Below are 17766 nucleotides of genomic sequence, written 5' to 3'. Positions count from 1 at the left end.
TGGGGTTTCCATGCAAAAATCCAAAAATGATGCTCTCACTGGTACAGATCTGGCACTGAAGTGGCAGACCGTGACAGTCCACTGCAGTCTGCACCCCCGTGTATGATGGGACCAGGAATGGATGTCTCCAGATTTTTTGTGCTGCTGCAAGCAGGATCTCATGGGCCAGAGCAGCTACAGTTTGGGGGGGTGTGCAGATAGGTTTTTTCTGGCCAGTGCAGAAGGCAGGAGACCCTCCCCAGCCTCTTTACCTTCTGCCAAGAGACTGGCCTGCAGGCCAAATCAGTGTGTACGGCTTCCAGGGGATATTAGGGCTTCTGCAGAAATTAAGCGTTCATTTAGGTGGAAGAATAATTACAGCTTGCCATTGCTTGTGGTGACGAAGAAATCCTCAAAACTTTTCAAAGTGGATTTAACCAACACAGTATTGCCTTCAGACAGAGTCTGCATCTTTTAAATCCCTTGAGCATTTGAGAGAGAGATTCTAAACCTGAACCATCCGTCTTTCAGCTAAACTTTCCCATGACACACAAAAAGAATACACAAAACCCCCAAAAGTCACTGTTTCAATGTCAAGGACATTAGCACTGGAGGGAGGGGAGAGAGCATCAGCAGGTGAGAGCTGAGTGTTGCAGTTAAGGAAAATGGCCTGGGGAAAGAAAGGAAAAAATGTGTCAGAAAAAGATAGGAAGAAAACCCAAAAGCTTCAATAGCATTGACTTAATGATGAACGTGTCCTTCCATTTGGTAAGGCTGAATGCATTGAATAACATATAGAGCAAATGACAAATATAGGTAAAAATTTACTTATTTGTTTTTTTTTTTTTTCCCCTGGGAAGCCTGTGTCTTCAGCAGATTTATGCAGTTTATGATTATGTTTAATCCAGAAACAGGCAATTTCTGTGTAACATTACTGATGACATCAGTGGAAAAGCCACTGCACAACGAAGAGAGTGTAGGGTTATGGATACACAATCCAGTTCACAACTGAACACAACTGAAAAATAAATTCAGCCTTGTTAGAGAAAATTCTCAAGGAGTGGTCTACCTCTTCTATGAGGAAGGCATATTTCTCCTCTTTCTCATGGATTAGAGAAAGCGTTTCTTTCCCTGCCCCTAAGTAGGGACATGAAATGCCCAAAGCATTGCAAAAGCAGAAACCTCAGAAGCAGTGCAGGTTTCACAGAGGGTGTTTTCAGCCAGTTCTCTCCTCAGCTCACCAGATGCAACCGTCACAGCGTGCGGAGTCCAAATGCCGGTCAGTCAGTCCTCCTCAGCATGTAAATTGCCTGCATGGCAGTTTCAACACACTCCTCTCAATTTCTCACTCTAAGTTTCCCTTTCTGCTCTTAAGGTTGTTGTTTCAATTCACAGGCCAAAATCCAGCAGATCTCTTTCTTTTAATCTTCTGGAGTTACACACCACATACTCCCCGCATATTCAGGAGCACTGATTTTATCTGCTCCTTTGTGCTCCCTGACTGTACCGGAGACTGTTTTCTTTACTTGCCTAGTTAGGAACAATTCAGACCATGTAGCTTTGGATTTCTTGTAGCTAATTTTTATAATGATGACCCCAACTAATTTCCTGTTATCAGTACGTTCTCATTGCTGAAGGACATGACCAGGTTCCCACCGCCTGGTGAATCCTTGCATGTCATTTGAGCTGCAATAAGGGTCTGTGTGCATGTTGTCACTCTGGTGCAAAAATGAGCTAATGCGTAACAGCTTTAACCCCAGTGAAAGAGGGCGAAGCTGAACATGTCTTGCCTTGTGTTTGCCAAGGAGTGTGGATATGCGGGAGTAATTTTCTGCAACTCAGATGTTGCTTCACTCCTTGGTAGCTCAGTTGGGCATTTTGATCTCAGAAACCGTGGAGCTGATTTTGTTTCAAAAGAAAAATGAACAGAGGACTGGAACAGGAGAATTCTCTGGTCAAAACAGGAGGAGCATAAGGACCCCACACAAGCACTCTTATCTTCACTGGTATTCTGCTGGCTCGCTCTGCCCTGTCACAAACAACCCCAGAGCTTTATCTTCTTTACAAACACGTCCAGCCGGTTTCCAGCCCCCTCCAAAAGATTCACAGAAGCCCACCACTTTGCAAGCTCCCTTTCATTATCCTTAAATCTGTGACTTTCTTGGGAGCACTGCTGAGCAACCACTAGTGTCTGAAGAAGATTTCAGGAATTAATTTTTCCTTAAGCATGATGCCCACACATCCCCAGATAATATGAGCTGCCTTTTCCAAGTAGATAAATAACATTAATGAGAAACCACTCCAAGCATGTTCTTTCCACCCCACAGACACTATCTTCACAAGTGTAAGAGGACCTTTAGTCCTCTCCAGTGAAAGTCTGGGATGCTGCTGACATACGGACTACTTCTGAGCCAGTACTTCATGATAATGAGCTGCCCAGTACTGTTTTCTCTTATGTCCCATGTAAATTAGGTGCAAAATATTTCTGGATCCTCTAGTGCCATGCAACAACGGGTCCATTTGAGGGCTTACTCCAAAACATTGTAACATACATGTTTTTTCTCCTAATGTTGTTCTGAGCTTTAATATTTTTCACTGGAGCCAAAGTCCTGCTTCTCCTAGCACCGGCTGCACTTCCAGTACCAGCCTATCGCTTCTCCATTGTTTGCATATTTGTGTATTAAACTGACCTACATCTCTCCCTAGGGAGTGGGCAGCAGATGGTCCTGAGGCCATCTGGCATCTCAGGATGCTGCCTGAGTGGCTTGTGGGTCACAGAAGTGGGCGATGTTGGTCGCTGGATAAACAGCATGCAGCTGAGCTCCCTGGGGAGCGCTCTGCTTGTTTGTATAAACAACTTTGGGCCAATGTGAGCCGGTGTGGTAACATGCGGAAAGTAGGTCACACAGGTTACCTTAGCAGCAACGAGAACATTTGTTTGATTGCTACTGGGATCGGGGGAACCAGCCATCTCCATTAGAGTTGCTGCCCCCATGGAAGAAGCTGGTCAATTCACTGGAGGGACACCACAGCGGCTGGGGCTGGAGCACTTGTCCCATGCGGAGAGGTTGGGGGAAGCGGGATGTTCAGCCTGGAGAAGAGACAGCTTTGGGGGCCCCTAACTGCAGCCCCACAGTACCTACAAGGAGATTATCAAGAAGGTAGAGGCAGGTTCTTCACAGGGGTGTAAGGTGGGAGGACAAGAGGCAATGGGCACAAGCTGAAACAAGGGAAGTTCGGGCTAGGGATGAGGAGAAACTTTTTCACCATGAGGACAGTCAGGCAGGGGAACAGGCTTCCTAGAGAGGCCACGCAGTCTCCACCCTCGGAGGTTTTTAAGACTAACATAAAGCCCAGAGAGACCTGTCCTAAGCTCACAGCTGAGCTTGCTTTGAGCAAGGGGTTGAACTGAAGACCTCCTGTGGTCCCTTCCAGCCAGTTAGTCTATGATTAAGCATCAGTCTGGTTTTTAACAAATCCTGCCCAAATCCCAGGTTGCAAAGGGCAGTCGCAGCTGCAAGCTCACATTATGGAAAGCCATCCTGCTTTTCCTAGTGCAGACAGAAAAATTAAACCGAGTTTGACCAATCCATAGTCAATATAGACAAATTTCACGCAGCGAAATGTGTGAAGTCATTAAGGCTTAATTTTCAAGGGTAACAGCTGTGTATGAATCCTTCCTTTATTTTCTCTTTTGGAGGGCCCAAGTCTCTAATCTCACGCTATCTCTGTCGGAGGAGGGAATAGCCCACATAGCTGGCTCACGCTGCCAGCTAGCAGGCAGCCTCCCCACTCGCCTATCAGAGCCGGTCCCCTGCGAAGCGCGCATTCAGTCTCCACAGTGTTTGCTCCTGCTGCGTCATTCTGTCCTTCCCCCCTCCCTTGGTCTTCCCGTCCCTCTTCCCTGGGTGGCAGGATTACAGTACCAGTGTCCTGCTGCTGGTGTGCCCTTGTCTGAGCTTTCTGCTTGACTTTTTTTCTCCATTCAGCTCTTCTCTTGGCTCTGGTAAGTCTGATGAACTGCTTCCTTGCTGTCACTGCTTGGTGGCATAGTGCAAGGGCTTTAATCTAAGCCTTTGGGACCGTCAGCCCACGTTTTCTAGGAATAATAGCCTTAAAAGCCTGGGCACCAGATGATGTGTGGAGGAAGACAGGCAAGTATCTAAAGCTGTTGGTGAAAATAAAAAATGCTTCTCTAAAAAGTGATAAAAAAAATTTAAGATACTTTGGTCGAGCTTGCCTTTAAGTGAGACTAGGGGCCATGGCTGATTTGCTACAACAATAAGTGATCAAGACTCAGGTGCCGCATGAGGCTTTAGAAAGTCTCTGAGTCTGGTTCTTTCCATGCTTGTATGGAAACCTGCCATGAAGCCTCCAAACTTTTGTCCAGTTTCGCACTAGAAAATTGAGCATAAATCATAAAGCTATTCAAATGTAGTATGTGGTTCATCAGCTGATTTTATCACCGCTTTCTGAAGTAATACATAGGACAGTGTCTAGGCTATAACAAGGCGCTTATATTTTTCTGGACGGTAATTGAAGCTGCAGTAGTGTGGGCCATTCCAGAGTTTAATATGTGCTGCTTTGAGGTGTTACTGTAGTTCAATCTGGTGTTATGTCGAGGTAAAAATTCAGATTTTATCATTGTATGCTGGCTGGTGTAAGTGTATGGAACGCTTTGTTCGAGAGAATTGTGTGTGTGTGTATGTGAATTTTGAGCATAAAGTGCTAAATACCATTACCCATTTTAGAAGCGCTTAAAATAACTCCTGGCTGCAGAGCAGGTGCCATGTGTCCTTCTGCTGGATACACGGGGACGCAAGAGCTAAATATAGACCGGTTTGTAAACCCTCCAGAAGTTCAAGCTGCAAGAAGGGAAGGAGGAAGCAGTTCCCGTGAGAAGGAAGGGGAAGCGCTCTGTTTAAAAAAGATAAACAAAACTCTGCGATGGTATGCAAGACAGTCCGCCAGAGAAGCTGAGAAGACGACGTTTGTTTTGTGCTTCGTTCGTGCCCTGAGTGCGGCTGTGGCCATGCTGTGAGCTCAGCCTGGTTTTGTGCCTTTGGGGCCGACCACAGACTGCTGCTGCCCCAAGCACCAGTCTCATTGCAGGAAGGCAGATGTGGCCATGAGTCCTCCTGCAGAAAGGCATCAGCCTGGGTCCAGTGTCTGTCACCTCCCACCTGAGACTTGGAGGTCATGCCCCGAGGAGCTCCATTGCTCTCCTGGGTTATCCCAAGTTTTTAACGGAGGGAGGAGGACAATGGAGAAAAGCCTCTCCCACAGTGGGAAGGCAGCAGCACCCTCTGGTATTTGGGAGTGTTTCCCACTGGAGGAGAGGAGGACCAGAGTGACTATCTGTAGGCATCAACCACAAGTGTCTGAGATGAAACTTCCATCCAAAACACCAAGGCCATGAAAGATACTGATCTCAGGGCAGTAGAACAGATCCAGGATTTGGGAGCACAGGGGGAAAAGAGTAAACAAGATGCAATGCTCAGACTCACCCAGATAACTGCTCTGTCCTCCCCCTTGCCATAAAACAGGATAAGGCCGTGGTGGAAATTCAGGTACCTGGAGGCACCAGTATTGGTGGCAGAAGTCACAAAACTCAAGAGGTGGATAGACTAAAATTGGGCAAGTCTAAAATTCATTGAGGAAGCAAGGAATTTCTCTTCTGGGTTCAATCACCTAATTTTTAGGCATTACTGTGTCTAAGATAGTGTATAATGTAAACACTTTGGGTCTTGCTGAGGTTGGCACCGAAAGTCTTTTACGGCCTGATAAAGAAGAATTCCTGATGTAGATCAAGGTTAAACATGCTGGAACATGAGGAGGAACGGGGCCAACTGCCGTAAAATCTCACAGCATCAAAGGCTGTAAGTGGGCTGCTCTCAGCAGATGAGAGCTGCCCTCTCTCCCTAAATATAAACTCCATAATGCTGGGGAAGCCGTTAGACAGAACAAGGCACAGAAGTCTTAACAAGCGTTGTGTTTGTGCTGAAAGTAGTTATCAGACCTCTGGTTTAGCCAGAAGGAGAATGGAATAAAGTATTAAAATATTTAATTCTCTGTGTAAATACAATTCCCAGTATGACCTGTCAGGTGGGCACCCTTGGGTTACAGCTTCATTGCTGGGTATTTCTGTGGTTCCACCTCCAGGTGGCCTGAACCTCAGCAGATGTAACTCGCCATGGTTTTGGAGACTGATTATTGCTAATCCCTTTCTAGTGAGGAATGTACTTTAGGGAAGATTTCCTGTGAGGCCAGCTTTTAATCATCTTGTGTCCTTGATGCTAAACATCCAGTTTCTCTTTCATTCACCCGTGTGTTTCCCTTATTACTGAGAAACTCTGTGCATAAAGTAATTGCTGCTGTTGATTTAAAGCCTACTGTGTTTGCAGGTGTGCTTAGTAATTCACGTAGGAGGAAACCTTTAGCCGGTCGGTGCTGCTCCGTGAGCGACACAGTTGGGAGTTGTGAGGCAGCCAAGGGAGAGAGTCGGGGTGCAGCGAGGACCACACGTTGACTTGTGCCTTCTTACAAAGAGAGGGAGATGGGTTGATCTTATCAGTGCTTATAAATACTTAAAGGGAGGGTGCCATGTCGATGGGAACAGGCTTTTTTCAGTGGTGCCCAGTGATAAGAGGTAACGGGCACAAACTTGAACCTAGGAAGTTCCATCTTAACATGAGGAGGAACTTCTTCACTTTGAGGGTAGTGGAGCACTGGAACAGGCTGCCCAGAGAGGTTGTGGAGTCTCCCCCACTGGAGACATTCAAACCCCGCCTGGACGCCATCCTGTGCAACCTGCTGTAGGTGACCCTGCTCTGGCGGGGGGGTTGGACTAGATGATCCCCAGAGGTCCTTTCCAACCCTGACCATTCTGTGATTCTGTGAAAAGAGAAATTGATATTTGCAAATGGAGCATTTAGCGATCCTGTTCTCCTTCTGTGATGAACATATTACAAAAATAGCTAGTTTAAATCAGGGATGTACTTTGTGAGACTTTTGTTCTGTCTAGGCAAGAGCTGGTGATTCTGAGTTTTCTAGCTGATTGATCGCCGATTGCCAATTAGCTCAAACTAATGAATACAATTGTAAACACTAGTCTGAACATGTCAGAAATAAACACATATTTTGTGGAGCTTCTAGCTTAACATTTACAATAATCTTACTGACCTTGAATTAATTGGCAGTCAATTAACTCTAGTTAAAATAAGATAACAAACTGTAGTCTATAATTCATGCTATCTGGAATTATTTACCTAAATTGCACATGTAGGGTCTAATCTTTCAACGTAAATTAAACTCACTATGAAATCAAACCAGACAGATATAATTTTACAATCACTTTGCAGTGATATAATGACCATGCCACAAGCAGGAAGGAAAAAATGGGATGCGTCTGTCTGACAGGGTCCATGAGACCAGGTCCGGCCGCCTTCCTAAGCTGTTCCTGCTGGTGAGTTGTACCTGTGGGAGGACTGCAGGGGCATGGATTTGTAGCTAACAGTTTTCAAGCACATCCTGAGCCCCACTCAGAGCTTTCAGTTATTAATTGCTTGAGAGATGATAAACCACAATATTTGACTATCTTATCTGTAAGCCCAGTCAAACAGCTAGACAATCAAATCTTGAAAAATGTTGCCTTAGCAATGGCCATCACTGCACTTCCAAACATCGCTTTGAGTGGGGAGAGTTTAATAACGAACACCAAGTCATGTATTACAGTAAATTACATCTCTCTTATCACATAGTGCCTTTGGCCAAGTTAGTTTATGATTTTGAAAGCTGTAGAAATTCAGACACCATAGAAGATGTATGTTGCGGTCAACTGAACAGGGAATAAAATGCTTCTCATTTAGCTCTGTGTTTTCAAAGCAAGCTGTCTTTTAAAAAATAAGGAAGCAACCACCTCAGATGCTGGAAAAGAACTGAGAAAGCAATCTTCTTCCTCCCATCGTTCCCCACCGGCACCACTGTAAACCATATCATTAAAGGGAGGAACAAAAATCAGCCTGAAAAAGAGAGAGAAAGGACTCATGGCTACAAAGAGTACGGAGTCTGTAGTCAAGCAGAAGCGAGAGCTGGTTGCAGGGTGAGACCCAGCTCTGCAGCCCGCACGCCTGCACTACCTCGTGAGGGCAATGCAGCGGTGACAGGAGCTCTGCTGGCACTCTGAGAAGGAAGGAACCTTCTGTACACTGAGTTTTTGCAGCCACTTGCAGTCAGAGATGCTGTTTCTGCTGGCCCACACCTTGCAGGAGCTGGGAGCAGATGCCCGGGATGCTCTCACTGACACCCTCATCGCCAGGTCCTGGGTAAGCTGGAGCAGCCTCCGGAGGAACACAGGCACATCGGGGGCTCTGGATTCACCTGGCTGAGTGCAGCTGCTCAAAGACATGGGAAAACAAAAGTTTCCCTTTGCAAATTGGGAACAAATTAGCTGAAATTCACCTCAGAAAGCACCACTGACTATCAATCCATGTTACGCCCAGTCAGTTTTACTTCGCTGTGATTTATTCTGTATTTTGTACTTTGTCAAACAAGCTGTCAGCAGCACGCAGCAAGTACAAGACAAGTGTGGTTTATAGCTGTTTATCTCATTCTTTACCACTATGGTGCCAGTACCAAGCCAGGCCTCTTGTAGATCAAGCACCACACTGGGCTCTCCAAGAGCACAGCACAATTTTCGGTGTGCTGGTTTCATTTGAAATATTCATTTTTTGTGATTATTGACTTAAGATGTGCCGACAGGGGAGAAATAGAAAATGAAAATGATGCAGCTCTGAAGTGACGCTGCCCATATCGGTAGCCAGTGTTGCAGGTAAACAGATCAAGAAAAGTAAACATGTGGCAAATAGTATATTCAGGGAGGGAAGTGGTATAAATGACTCAGGTGTCATTTCGTGAGTTATCGTTGGCAACACGAATAAGAGGTTTTGATTTTTAAGTATTAGGTTGGTGCAGGCTTTGCCTCTTGGAAAGTATATAATTTGCTTTCCTCCCTGCAGCTAAATCACCTTGGTTGTTCGTTTAAGTGTGACATATTTATCAAGCCAGACCCGACAGATGACCTGCCGTCCCAAATTCCACATAAAGTCACTCACATGCTGTTTGAGCTTAGGGAACAGTTAGAAGACTAATTTCGCGTGCTTTTAAATTAACCCTCCATTTGTTTAATGTCAGGTACTGCTCCAAGCATGGAGAACGACCAGTCTCCCACCTCGCCCGGGCAGGACATCCAGGGGCAGAGCGGGAACAATCCTGTCCCCGGCTCACAGCCCCCGGCTCCAGCCCCTGAGGAGCAGCCGAGCGCCCAGCCTGAAGCAGCCGTGTGCGACATCTCCGAGGAGCTGAGCCGTCAGCTGGAGGACATTATTAAAACCTACGGGTCTGCCGTGAGCCTGATGGAGAAGGAAAGTGCCGCTACAGGAACAGACAAGCCTGAGAAGGGAGAGCCAGGCAGCGTGGAGGATGCGGAGTATGAAGATGGAAATGAGGAGGGTGAGAAAGAGAAGGTGGCTCCTGGGGATGCTTCCAGAGCAAAGGAGCCCAGCGGCAGCAAGGAGCAAAAGCTGGAGAAGAAAATCCTGAAAGGACTAGGCAAGTACTTATCCACTTATGCAGCCCTTCTGCAAACAGAAGCAAAACCTCCCTGGTCCTTGCCCGCTCCCATGTTAAGCCTCTGCTGTGGATGATAGGGACCTCTTGCTGCCACTAAAAGTTACGGTGACTGTTACAACTTTTCTCTAACTAACAATTATTTTCAGCAATTACCTGACAGATACAGATGGGCTGTATCAGATATTAGTCCTTTTAAAAGGACAAAAGCTTAGAATTATATCACACGATTCTGATGTACTATTGGGCCACCCAAAGACAAAGCTGTGAGTCTGATAAGACACTGCAGAAAGTTGCTGCTTGGCCAAAGACAGGTTTTCCTTTGGTTTGGCCTCTTGTTTGTATGTCAGTAAATTTTCTCTTCCCCTGCTTCCTCAGGTATGACTTCTCAGCAGTCGTAATGGTGCTAATGGCGCTACTCTGTGGAGTGGGAATCTGCAGAACGAATGCACTGTCATGCCCAGGTTATTTTTCATCTTGCAGACCTCCAGTCTCATAGTGAACTATATGAAACAAGCCAATACGCTTATTCTGTCTAAGCACAGCACTTAGAGGGCGCCTTGGCCACACGGCAGGGCTTTGTTAGCTGAGCTAGAAAGGAGTCTCGGCTTGTAAAGTATGTCCCTTCTGCCCGGCAGCCACTAGAGAGCAATGTAGTTACATCCCAATCTAGCACCATGCAATTCATTTCCCTTCCTACATTTAACTCCCGCCAAGCTTGAAGCCTCACCTTTGCATGAGAACCCAAACCCAACCGCAGACTAAGCCTACAGAAAAATCACTGCAGGACATGTTTACAGACAAAGGGACTAAGCATAGGACGGGAGAAAGTAAGTTCCTCAGTTTCTATTGCCTTGGCTTTGGTGCAGTTATTGGTACCTCTCCAAGATCAGTGAAAACACTACCTAAAAAAACTACTACAGAGTTCTTCAGCTGCAGTTGCAACAATTTGCACTCCAGGATTTGATTTTGGCTGTCTTCAACGTGTTTATACTGGTGCTGTAGAGAGAACTTAGTGAGAAATAGTGGATTTTCTCCACAGGCATTACTCCTGGACTGCACTAGACTTGAAGTAGAAAAAGTCCAGCTTAAAGCAGAAAGCAAATTTCCTCTCACAGCCTCAGGAAAAAGGAACATTTGGAAAAGCACAGCCAAGTCCCTGGCACCGCAGCCATCCTTATCTCCAGGGATGCCAGGGACATTTTGTATTCGATGAACAAGCAGTGTTCAAGCTCCAGCTCATACTCAGGGCTGAAATGAATACCGAAAGGTATCAGAAGAGAAGCAATACATAAATGACTACACAGTAAATTAGTTATACACACCCAGATAGTTATTAGACTGTGATTGCATAGTGTCTGGTATTCATACTTTCTTCACTGAGTCAGGGAACTGATTTACACCACCATCATGTAGCCCAGACCCGACGGGCAGTATCTGCTGCTCTCTGATTATTTGCATCTGCACCAGTCTCTGTACCTAACTTAATCTTCCCTGTGTCTTGTACGGGCTGAGCAGCGCAGGAACTGAGTACACCAGTTTTCATCAGTTTTTGCCTGCAAAAAGATCCGGCTTCTAGGCCTTCGAGGTCCAGGCCCTTTCCATCCTATTTCAGTCAAGTGTACTATATATGTGACCAGTCATATTGCAAAAATATTAAATGAAAATTAGATTATACAGCACAAAAGCATTTCACAGCCAATGCTTTTGCTAGAAGCCAGCGCATTACTGAGGTCTGAAATGGAAGAAAATTCAAGCATGTTTGTTCTTATAGGGAGAAGAAAAACCCAGAAATTCATAGCAAAAATTATTCTCTTCTGTCCAAAATGCCTCATTTCTCCCCGAGTTTTTACAGATACATGCATCAAACAACCAATTTTATAACAGTACATCAGCTACAAACTACCTTTACCATCAAATCTCTGCTGCTTTTTTTTCAAGGGAAGGAAGCCACCCTACTGATGCAAAGCTTGAACAAGCTGAATACTCCAGAGGAGAAGATGGACCTGTTATTTAAGAAGTATGCTGAGCTGGTTAGTAGACCATTGGTTCTCTTCTGTGCAAACTGTCTATACAGGAAGGTATAAAAACCATGTGCTGTGCAACATGGTCAAACCGCATGTAGTAGTGGTGTCCTTCCTGTTAAGTGAATCCCAAAATAATTGTCAGGGTTAAATAATCAGTTATGGGTGAAAAAGAGAAAAGTGAGGAAACCAGGCTGCACTTTGGGCTAAAAAGTAGGTCAGGCAGAATATTTGTACTTAAAGGCAAATCTACCAGTCTGACCCACCCTGGAGGCTAGTGTCTAGGCTCCTGCCTTTGCCTTCTGCAGTTTGGTATACCTCTGTATGAGGGTGTTGCTTTAAATTATGCGTCAGTGATTCAATCAAAATGAAAATAATATAGGGCTTAGTATAAAATGTTAGGAAACAGAAAATCAGATAATAGAGAATACAGGCTACTCGTTAGAGAAACGGCAACATCGTGAAATGAAGAGTCAAAGTCCCTGCCACTATAATGTTACCCCTGTAACAATGCCAGCTACCTAACTCCGTTCTTTCTGCAATTTTGATGGGTTATTTTCAGATCAAGTATTTTCTTCTAAGTAGTTAAAAAGCTGTATGGCCATAAGCTGGGGAAATCTTACAAATGAAAAGGCTGCAGCATTTTACACTTTGTGGAGTGCTGAAAAATGTTCCAAGTGGAACATTGACTTTGTAATTGATTTTATGCACAGATGTGTCCATGTCTCATCATAAGGGAAAGTTCACCTTTCCTTTTTTTCATGTAAAATCCTCTGATTTCATAAATTTGGCTCAGGTTATTTATGATTTAGCTCATGCTTAAAGGGACTTTATGCCCATGGCTTAACTGAAATAGGTCTTCTTCCTCTGTAACATACTCTCCACTGCATTCAAATATCATCAGAGCACTGTATAAAACAGGACCCATATTTCCAGTAACCCATGCAGGAGAAAGGTGCCAAAACCAAAATACTGAGCATTCGTTTCTGACGTCCTGTGCAATGTCACTAAAATAAATCATTTAATAAATAGAACCAAAAACTTGTTGGAGAAAGCCTTACACTGCTCACTCAGCACGACTGAGGGGTGTAGTGTGATTAATAACCTGTCAGCAGTCGACTGTAGTGGTTGCCACTCTCTCTGCTCCCTCTTGTCCATCCCCATCGCACACTTCAGGCCACTTTTTGCTTTTGCCGAGTTGTTTTCCGGCCAGATCAGCTCTCTGGCCCTGGTGAACCATATAATGGTGACACAAGTACTTGTTCCAGCCTAGCTCAGGGGAAGGTGCAGCCACATGCCAGGCTGAGCTGGGGGCTGGCAATGGCTTCAGCCGCACTAGATAATGCTGCTGCTGGCTGTGGCTTAAGAGGCTGCCTGCACTTGGGGACCCTATGCAGCACCAGTGCTTCCCCACAGCCACCCAGCTATATGCTCTTTAACTGTTAGCGCACAGAATCATAGAATCATAGAAAGGTTTAGGTTGGAAGGGACCTTGAAGATCATTGAGTTCCAACTCCCCTGTCATGGACAGGGACACCTCCCACTAGACCAGGTTGCTCAAAGCCCCATCCAGCCTGGCCTTGAACACCTCCAGGGATGGGGCATCCACAACTTCTCTGGGCAACCTGTTCCAGTGTCTCACCACCCTCAGAGTGAAATTTTTTTCCTAATATCTAATCTAAATCTCCCCTCTTCCATTTTGAAGCCCCGACCCCTCATCCTATCACTACATGGCCTTGTAAAAAGTCCCTCTCCAGCCTTCTTGTAGGCCCCCTTCAGATACTGGAAGGCTGCTATAAGGTCTTTCTGGAGTCTTCTCTTCTCCAGGCTGAACAACGCCAACTCTCTCAGCCTGTCTTCATGCCCTGGCATACTCTATAGTGGTGGGTACACCAGAAAATGGAAGGCATCAAGCAAGAGCATGGGCTGGTGTGAAGGAAGCCATGTCTGCGGGGATAGGGAAGCAAGACAGCGTAGTCATTTGGGCACAAGCCACAACACCCTATTTGCCGTCAAAGAACATTTTATTCACTAATACTGGTGTAGGCAGAGCAGTTGGGGTTAGTAAAGCAGACTGTGCTTTACTTCAGCTTTTGCCTACAAACAGCTGTTGCAGAATTGCTTGTGACCAGTTTATTTTTAGAAGTCCTGAGGGTCTTGCAAGCGGTGTGTCCAAGAACTATACACTAATAAATAAATCTGAGTATTGTCATTGTATGCAGTGGGGTCAAGATAATTGAGAGTTTATCTCTCTAGGTCAGCCTTCCAAAATCAGAATTCCTTCTATTTGTACTTAATTTTAGCTAATATTTCATTAATTATTCTTAAAAATCTATCATTGGCAGCCCTTTTGTCATTCCTGTTTACCAGTGAATTCCCTCCTTCAGTGCAAAAGTAACGCCATGTCTTAGACATTCCTGAGAACTTTGAAATATAAGTTTCTAGCACAAGTCACTTCTATGAAAAGAAAACAAAAAATAGAGAAAAGCTTGGAAGACTTCTCATATCACAATTAAGACCTATTTTATTCTAAGCCCCCCATCTCAAGCACAGATTGAGTGAATCATCTAAAATTTGGATAAATCATTATCTGCTCAGCACAGGCTGTGCATTTAAAATGTGAAGCAAAAAGAACCTTTTTTTGTGTTTTTAAAAGGGAAGGGGAAGGGGCCAAAATCAAGCTTATAAAGGAAAACAAATCTCAGCCTTAATTACAGAGAGGCTATTTTTTTACCTACAATGCTAGAAAAATTTCAGCTAGTGCAGCTTGATTAGATGCAAAAGCCCCTATTCTGATCTGCTGGGGTAAAAACAGGCAATATGCATGCTGAAAGTTGGACATAAACTGTAAATACACTCCAAGCTGGTGATTGCATTATTTTGTGGTATGCCTAGCTGTGACTTGATTGATAATACACAGAGCTCTGTACTGTAAGCATAAATTACAGAACATCTGCAGAAAAGAGATCCTTGGGCAGAGAAAGTGTAAAATATGATGCCTGTTGACTGTCTTATTTGAGTTGCCCACCATTCCACTGTACTCGCAAACTTGCCCAGTCATACTGGGGTTAATAATTAACACTAGTGGTACCATATTATTAGATAAGGTGTTATTAAAGTTTGCACATTGCAGCTCATATGCTGCTGTTTTTCAAGCAGAAAACATCTGGACTTCAGAAATATTCTGCAATATATGCATGCCTGTAATACAGCAAGGAGGGCTGCTGTGTGTTGGAATGGGAGATGAAATCTTTAAAAGCTTCAGAGGTGAACTGCTTCTTTGACATGTCTGTTACAGTGTTAATTTGCAGTGCAGGAGGTTGGTTTTTTTTTTTTTTTTAAAACCAGCCAGTAATAGACACATGTCAGAAGAAATGACCAGTCTGTGCAGGGACTGCTATTGCCAATTCTGTTGCTGCCCCTCATCCCCCCTCCAAATACACCCTCCTCCCCGCCAGCCCTCTAGGGAAGGCAGCAGCCGTGCACCCACAGGATCAGCAAGTTCCCAAGGGAACGTCAGGGACTGTCCATATTTTCTTCAGTATTACACGGAGCCAAAGAGCCTGAAGGAAGTTTGTTTCCCTGCAACCCACCCCCATTGATGATGGGATCTCCAGAAACACAAATGACAGATGGTCCCACATGCACTCATGAGCAAGAGGAGCCCAGCAAGAAGAGGTGCCTATGCATCACTTTGGGCAACTCTTCCATGAAGAGCATTCTCCTCCATCAGCAGCAAAGCCCCAACACAGACGACATCCCTGGTCTCCAGTGCCTCTTTTGCTGTTCTATTTTCCAGCAGGTTCCTAGGTATGTAAAAAGCTGCTTCTTTTTCAGGAAGCTGCAAAACAGAATGAGCAACTGTTGTGTCATCTCATGATCTGGAGAAATCTTACCATGTAAAGCACTGCCGACTGCTCCAGTTCCTAACATTGAAACAAAAATAAAAACCTCACAGCAGCCGTTCAAAGAAATTCAGTCTAAAGAAGGAAGGGCTGAAATGGTGTGACAAGAGTATTAAAAACTATATTCACCCACCCACAATACAGCACACTTGGAACTGTTGCAGGGAGCAGGCTTGGGACTCCCTCCAGGTCACTCACTCCTCTCCTGTTAGTGCTGATAAATATAAAACATTTCCTAAGAGGTTAAGAACGTGTGAAGACTTTCCCAAAACCCAAAGAGTTAATTTTCTTTTCTTTCCTGTCCCTCTTTGTTTCATTTTATTCCCTGTTCCCCGCCCAGCATGAAGAACATCGTGCGGAGCAGAAAAAGCTCAAGTACCTGCAGAAGAGGCAGGCCCAGATCACCAAGGAGAAGGACCAGCTGCAGAGTGAGCACAGCCGAGCCATCCTTGCCCGCAGCAAGCTCGAGAGCCTCTGCCGAGAGCTCCAGAGGCACAACAAAAACCTCAAGGTGAGTGGTGGCCTTATTAGGGTACCCGGCAGTGGCGAGGGGGGCGGGGGGGGAAGATGCTGATGCCTTCCCATCTTGCTCTAGTACCAAATCAAAGAGATGTTTGCATGTGCACGTGCAATATATAAGTATATATACACTCTAGTCTTGAGGCCCCTTTACGCCAAGACCCCTTCGTTTCTCATTTGGAAATGTCCAAGCGCTCTTGGACATTGAGTGTGCCCACATTAGCTGTAAGCCCTCCTGGACTTATCAGGGAGCTCAGCGCAGAGAAAACCAGTGGTGCCAACAGACCAGGTCCCTGAGACTGCAGATGAGAATGCACGTGCGTGGACAGAACAACAGGAACACCAGCTTCACTCCGGGGGACTCACAGAAGGGGGCGGTTGTTTTCATGTAATTAGAGCACTTGGGCATTCTCAAGTGATCTGTGAGGGTTAGTAAATCAGGACATTTGCCTCAAGACATGAAACCTCAAGAGAGGAAGAATGCCAACGCTGTTTGTGGAAGTCGTTTGGATTATGAGAATCCGTTCAAAAAGGAAATTTTCATGAGTGTCATAAGGCAGGGATCCATATGCCGTGTCTGCCTATTGCTTGGTGCATCACGACATTTAAATGTGAAATTTATAATTTGATTATGCTTCTTGAAAAATTTTAGGTTGAAGAAGTATATTTCTGTTGTGATCTTCCTTTTTTTTCCGAGTACATGTTAGTGATGGTGGTGGTATTATTATACAAAAAGCCCCTGCTTTGATCTATTCAAAATCCTTCTTTATAGGGATATAGTTATGTATAGAATTACAGATATGAATTCTCAGCAGCAAGAATTTCACCTGATATAACCTCTATTAACTGTAATGGATTTTCATTCATTTCCACCAGCTCAGGAATGGGCCTTCAGGGTCTAGCTCTGACTTTCATTGTACATTGGTAAGAATATATCTGGGAGGGGGAATGGCTACCTATATACTCAAACTGTGCACTAGTGGAAGGACAAAAGCAGTTTAACAGATACTTAGGAAAACGAGAAGCAAATCTCTGTGTGCTCAGTTATAATAGCACAAAACTGGTAGTGCCAATTAAATTTGCCTGTCATTTGTACCAGATCTGAGCTATATACCTTGATATTGATCCACACTGATTTACCAGACTGTCTTTGGGCAAAATCTTTCAACAGAAATACAAGCCAATTTTAAAGTGATTTAAGAGTACAGTGTACAGTGCTTTGCAAAGACTTAACTGAGATTTGTAAAACAAATAAATCATATAAGTGGAACGAATCAGTGGAAACTGGGGTATAGAGAAAAAATAATTATGTTTGGAAAACATATTTGGAACAGGTTTTGCTGAATTCCTCACATGATTTCCCAGCTACCATATGCTTACTCATTTCACTACTAAAGAGCACGATTTTTCCTTTCTCTTTGCATATAAATACTTCATTACACATTTAATCTTCACAATTAGGAAAGTCTCTTTCCAAAATCTTTCCACTTGCTGGACTGTTTTACTTTGGACTAGGTTCCCTAAATAAGCCTTTCGATTTCAGTCTCAATTCTGATTTTTATCCTCTACCTATGGGAGGTGAGCCAGGAAAGGTACTTGAGCTGATCCTGTAGTAGGAAGAAGTGTTCAAACTTTAGCCACTTCTTTCTAGGAATTTGGAGGCCTTTTAAGAAACCCAGAAGCTAGCTTTCCTCTGGTTCCTGGGCTTTCAG

At 44.6% G+C, this 17766-nt stretch overlaps 1 protein-coding gene across 1 annotated transcript in view; it reads left to right on the top strand.

The window, feature by feature from the left end:
* Positions 1-9185: 9185 nt before the first annotated feature.
* The window catches only part of TXLNB (taxilin beta), a 29172-nt gene continuing 20591 nt past the window's right edge, over positions 9186-17766 (top strand). Inside the window, exons 1-3 of the mRNA XM_009882303.1 lie at positions 9186-9588; positions 11548-11639; positions 15876-16046. Coding sequence (XP_009880605.1) covers positions 9186-9588; positions 11548-11639; positions 15876-16046 — 666 coding nt within the window. The remainder of the gene's footprint in view (positions 9589-11547; positions 11640-15875; positions 16047-17766) is intronic.

This window comes from Charadrius vociferus, unplaced genomic scaffold (genome assembly GCF_000708025.1).
Source record: "Charadrius vociferus isolate BGI_N301 unplaced genomic scaffold, ASM70802v2 scaffold13, whole genome shotgun sequence".
Classification (NCBI taxonomy): Eukaryota; Metazoa; Chordata; class Aves; order Charadriiformes; family Charadriidae; genus Charadrius; species Charadrius vociferus.
The sequence above is the reverse complement of the archived record's forward strand: the minus strand, read 5'-3'. Positions and strand labels throughout refer to the sequence as shown.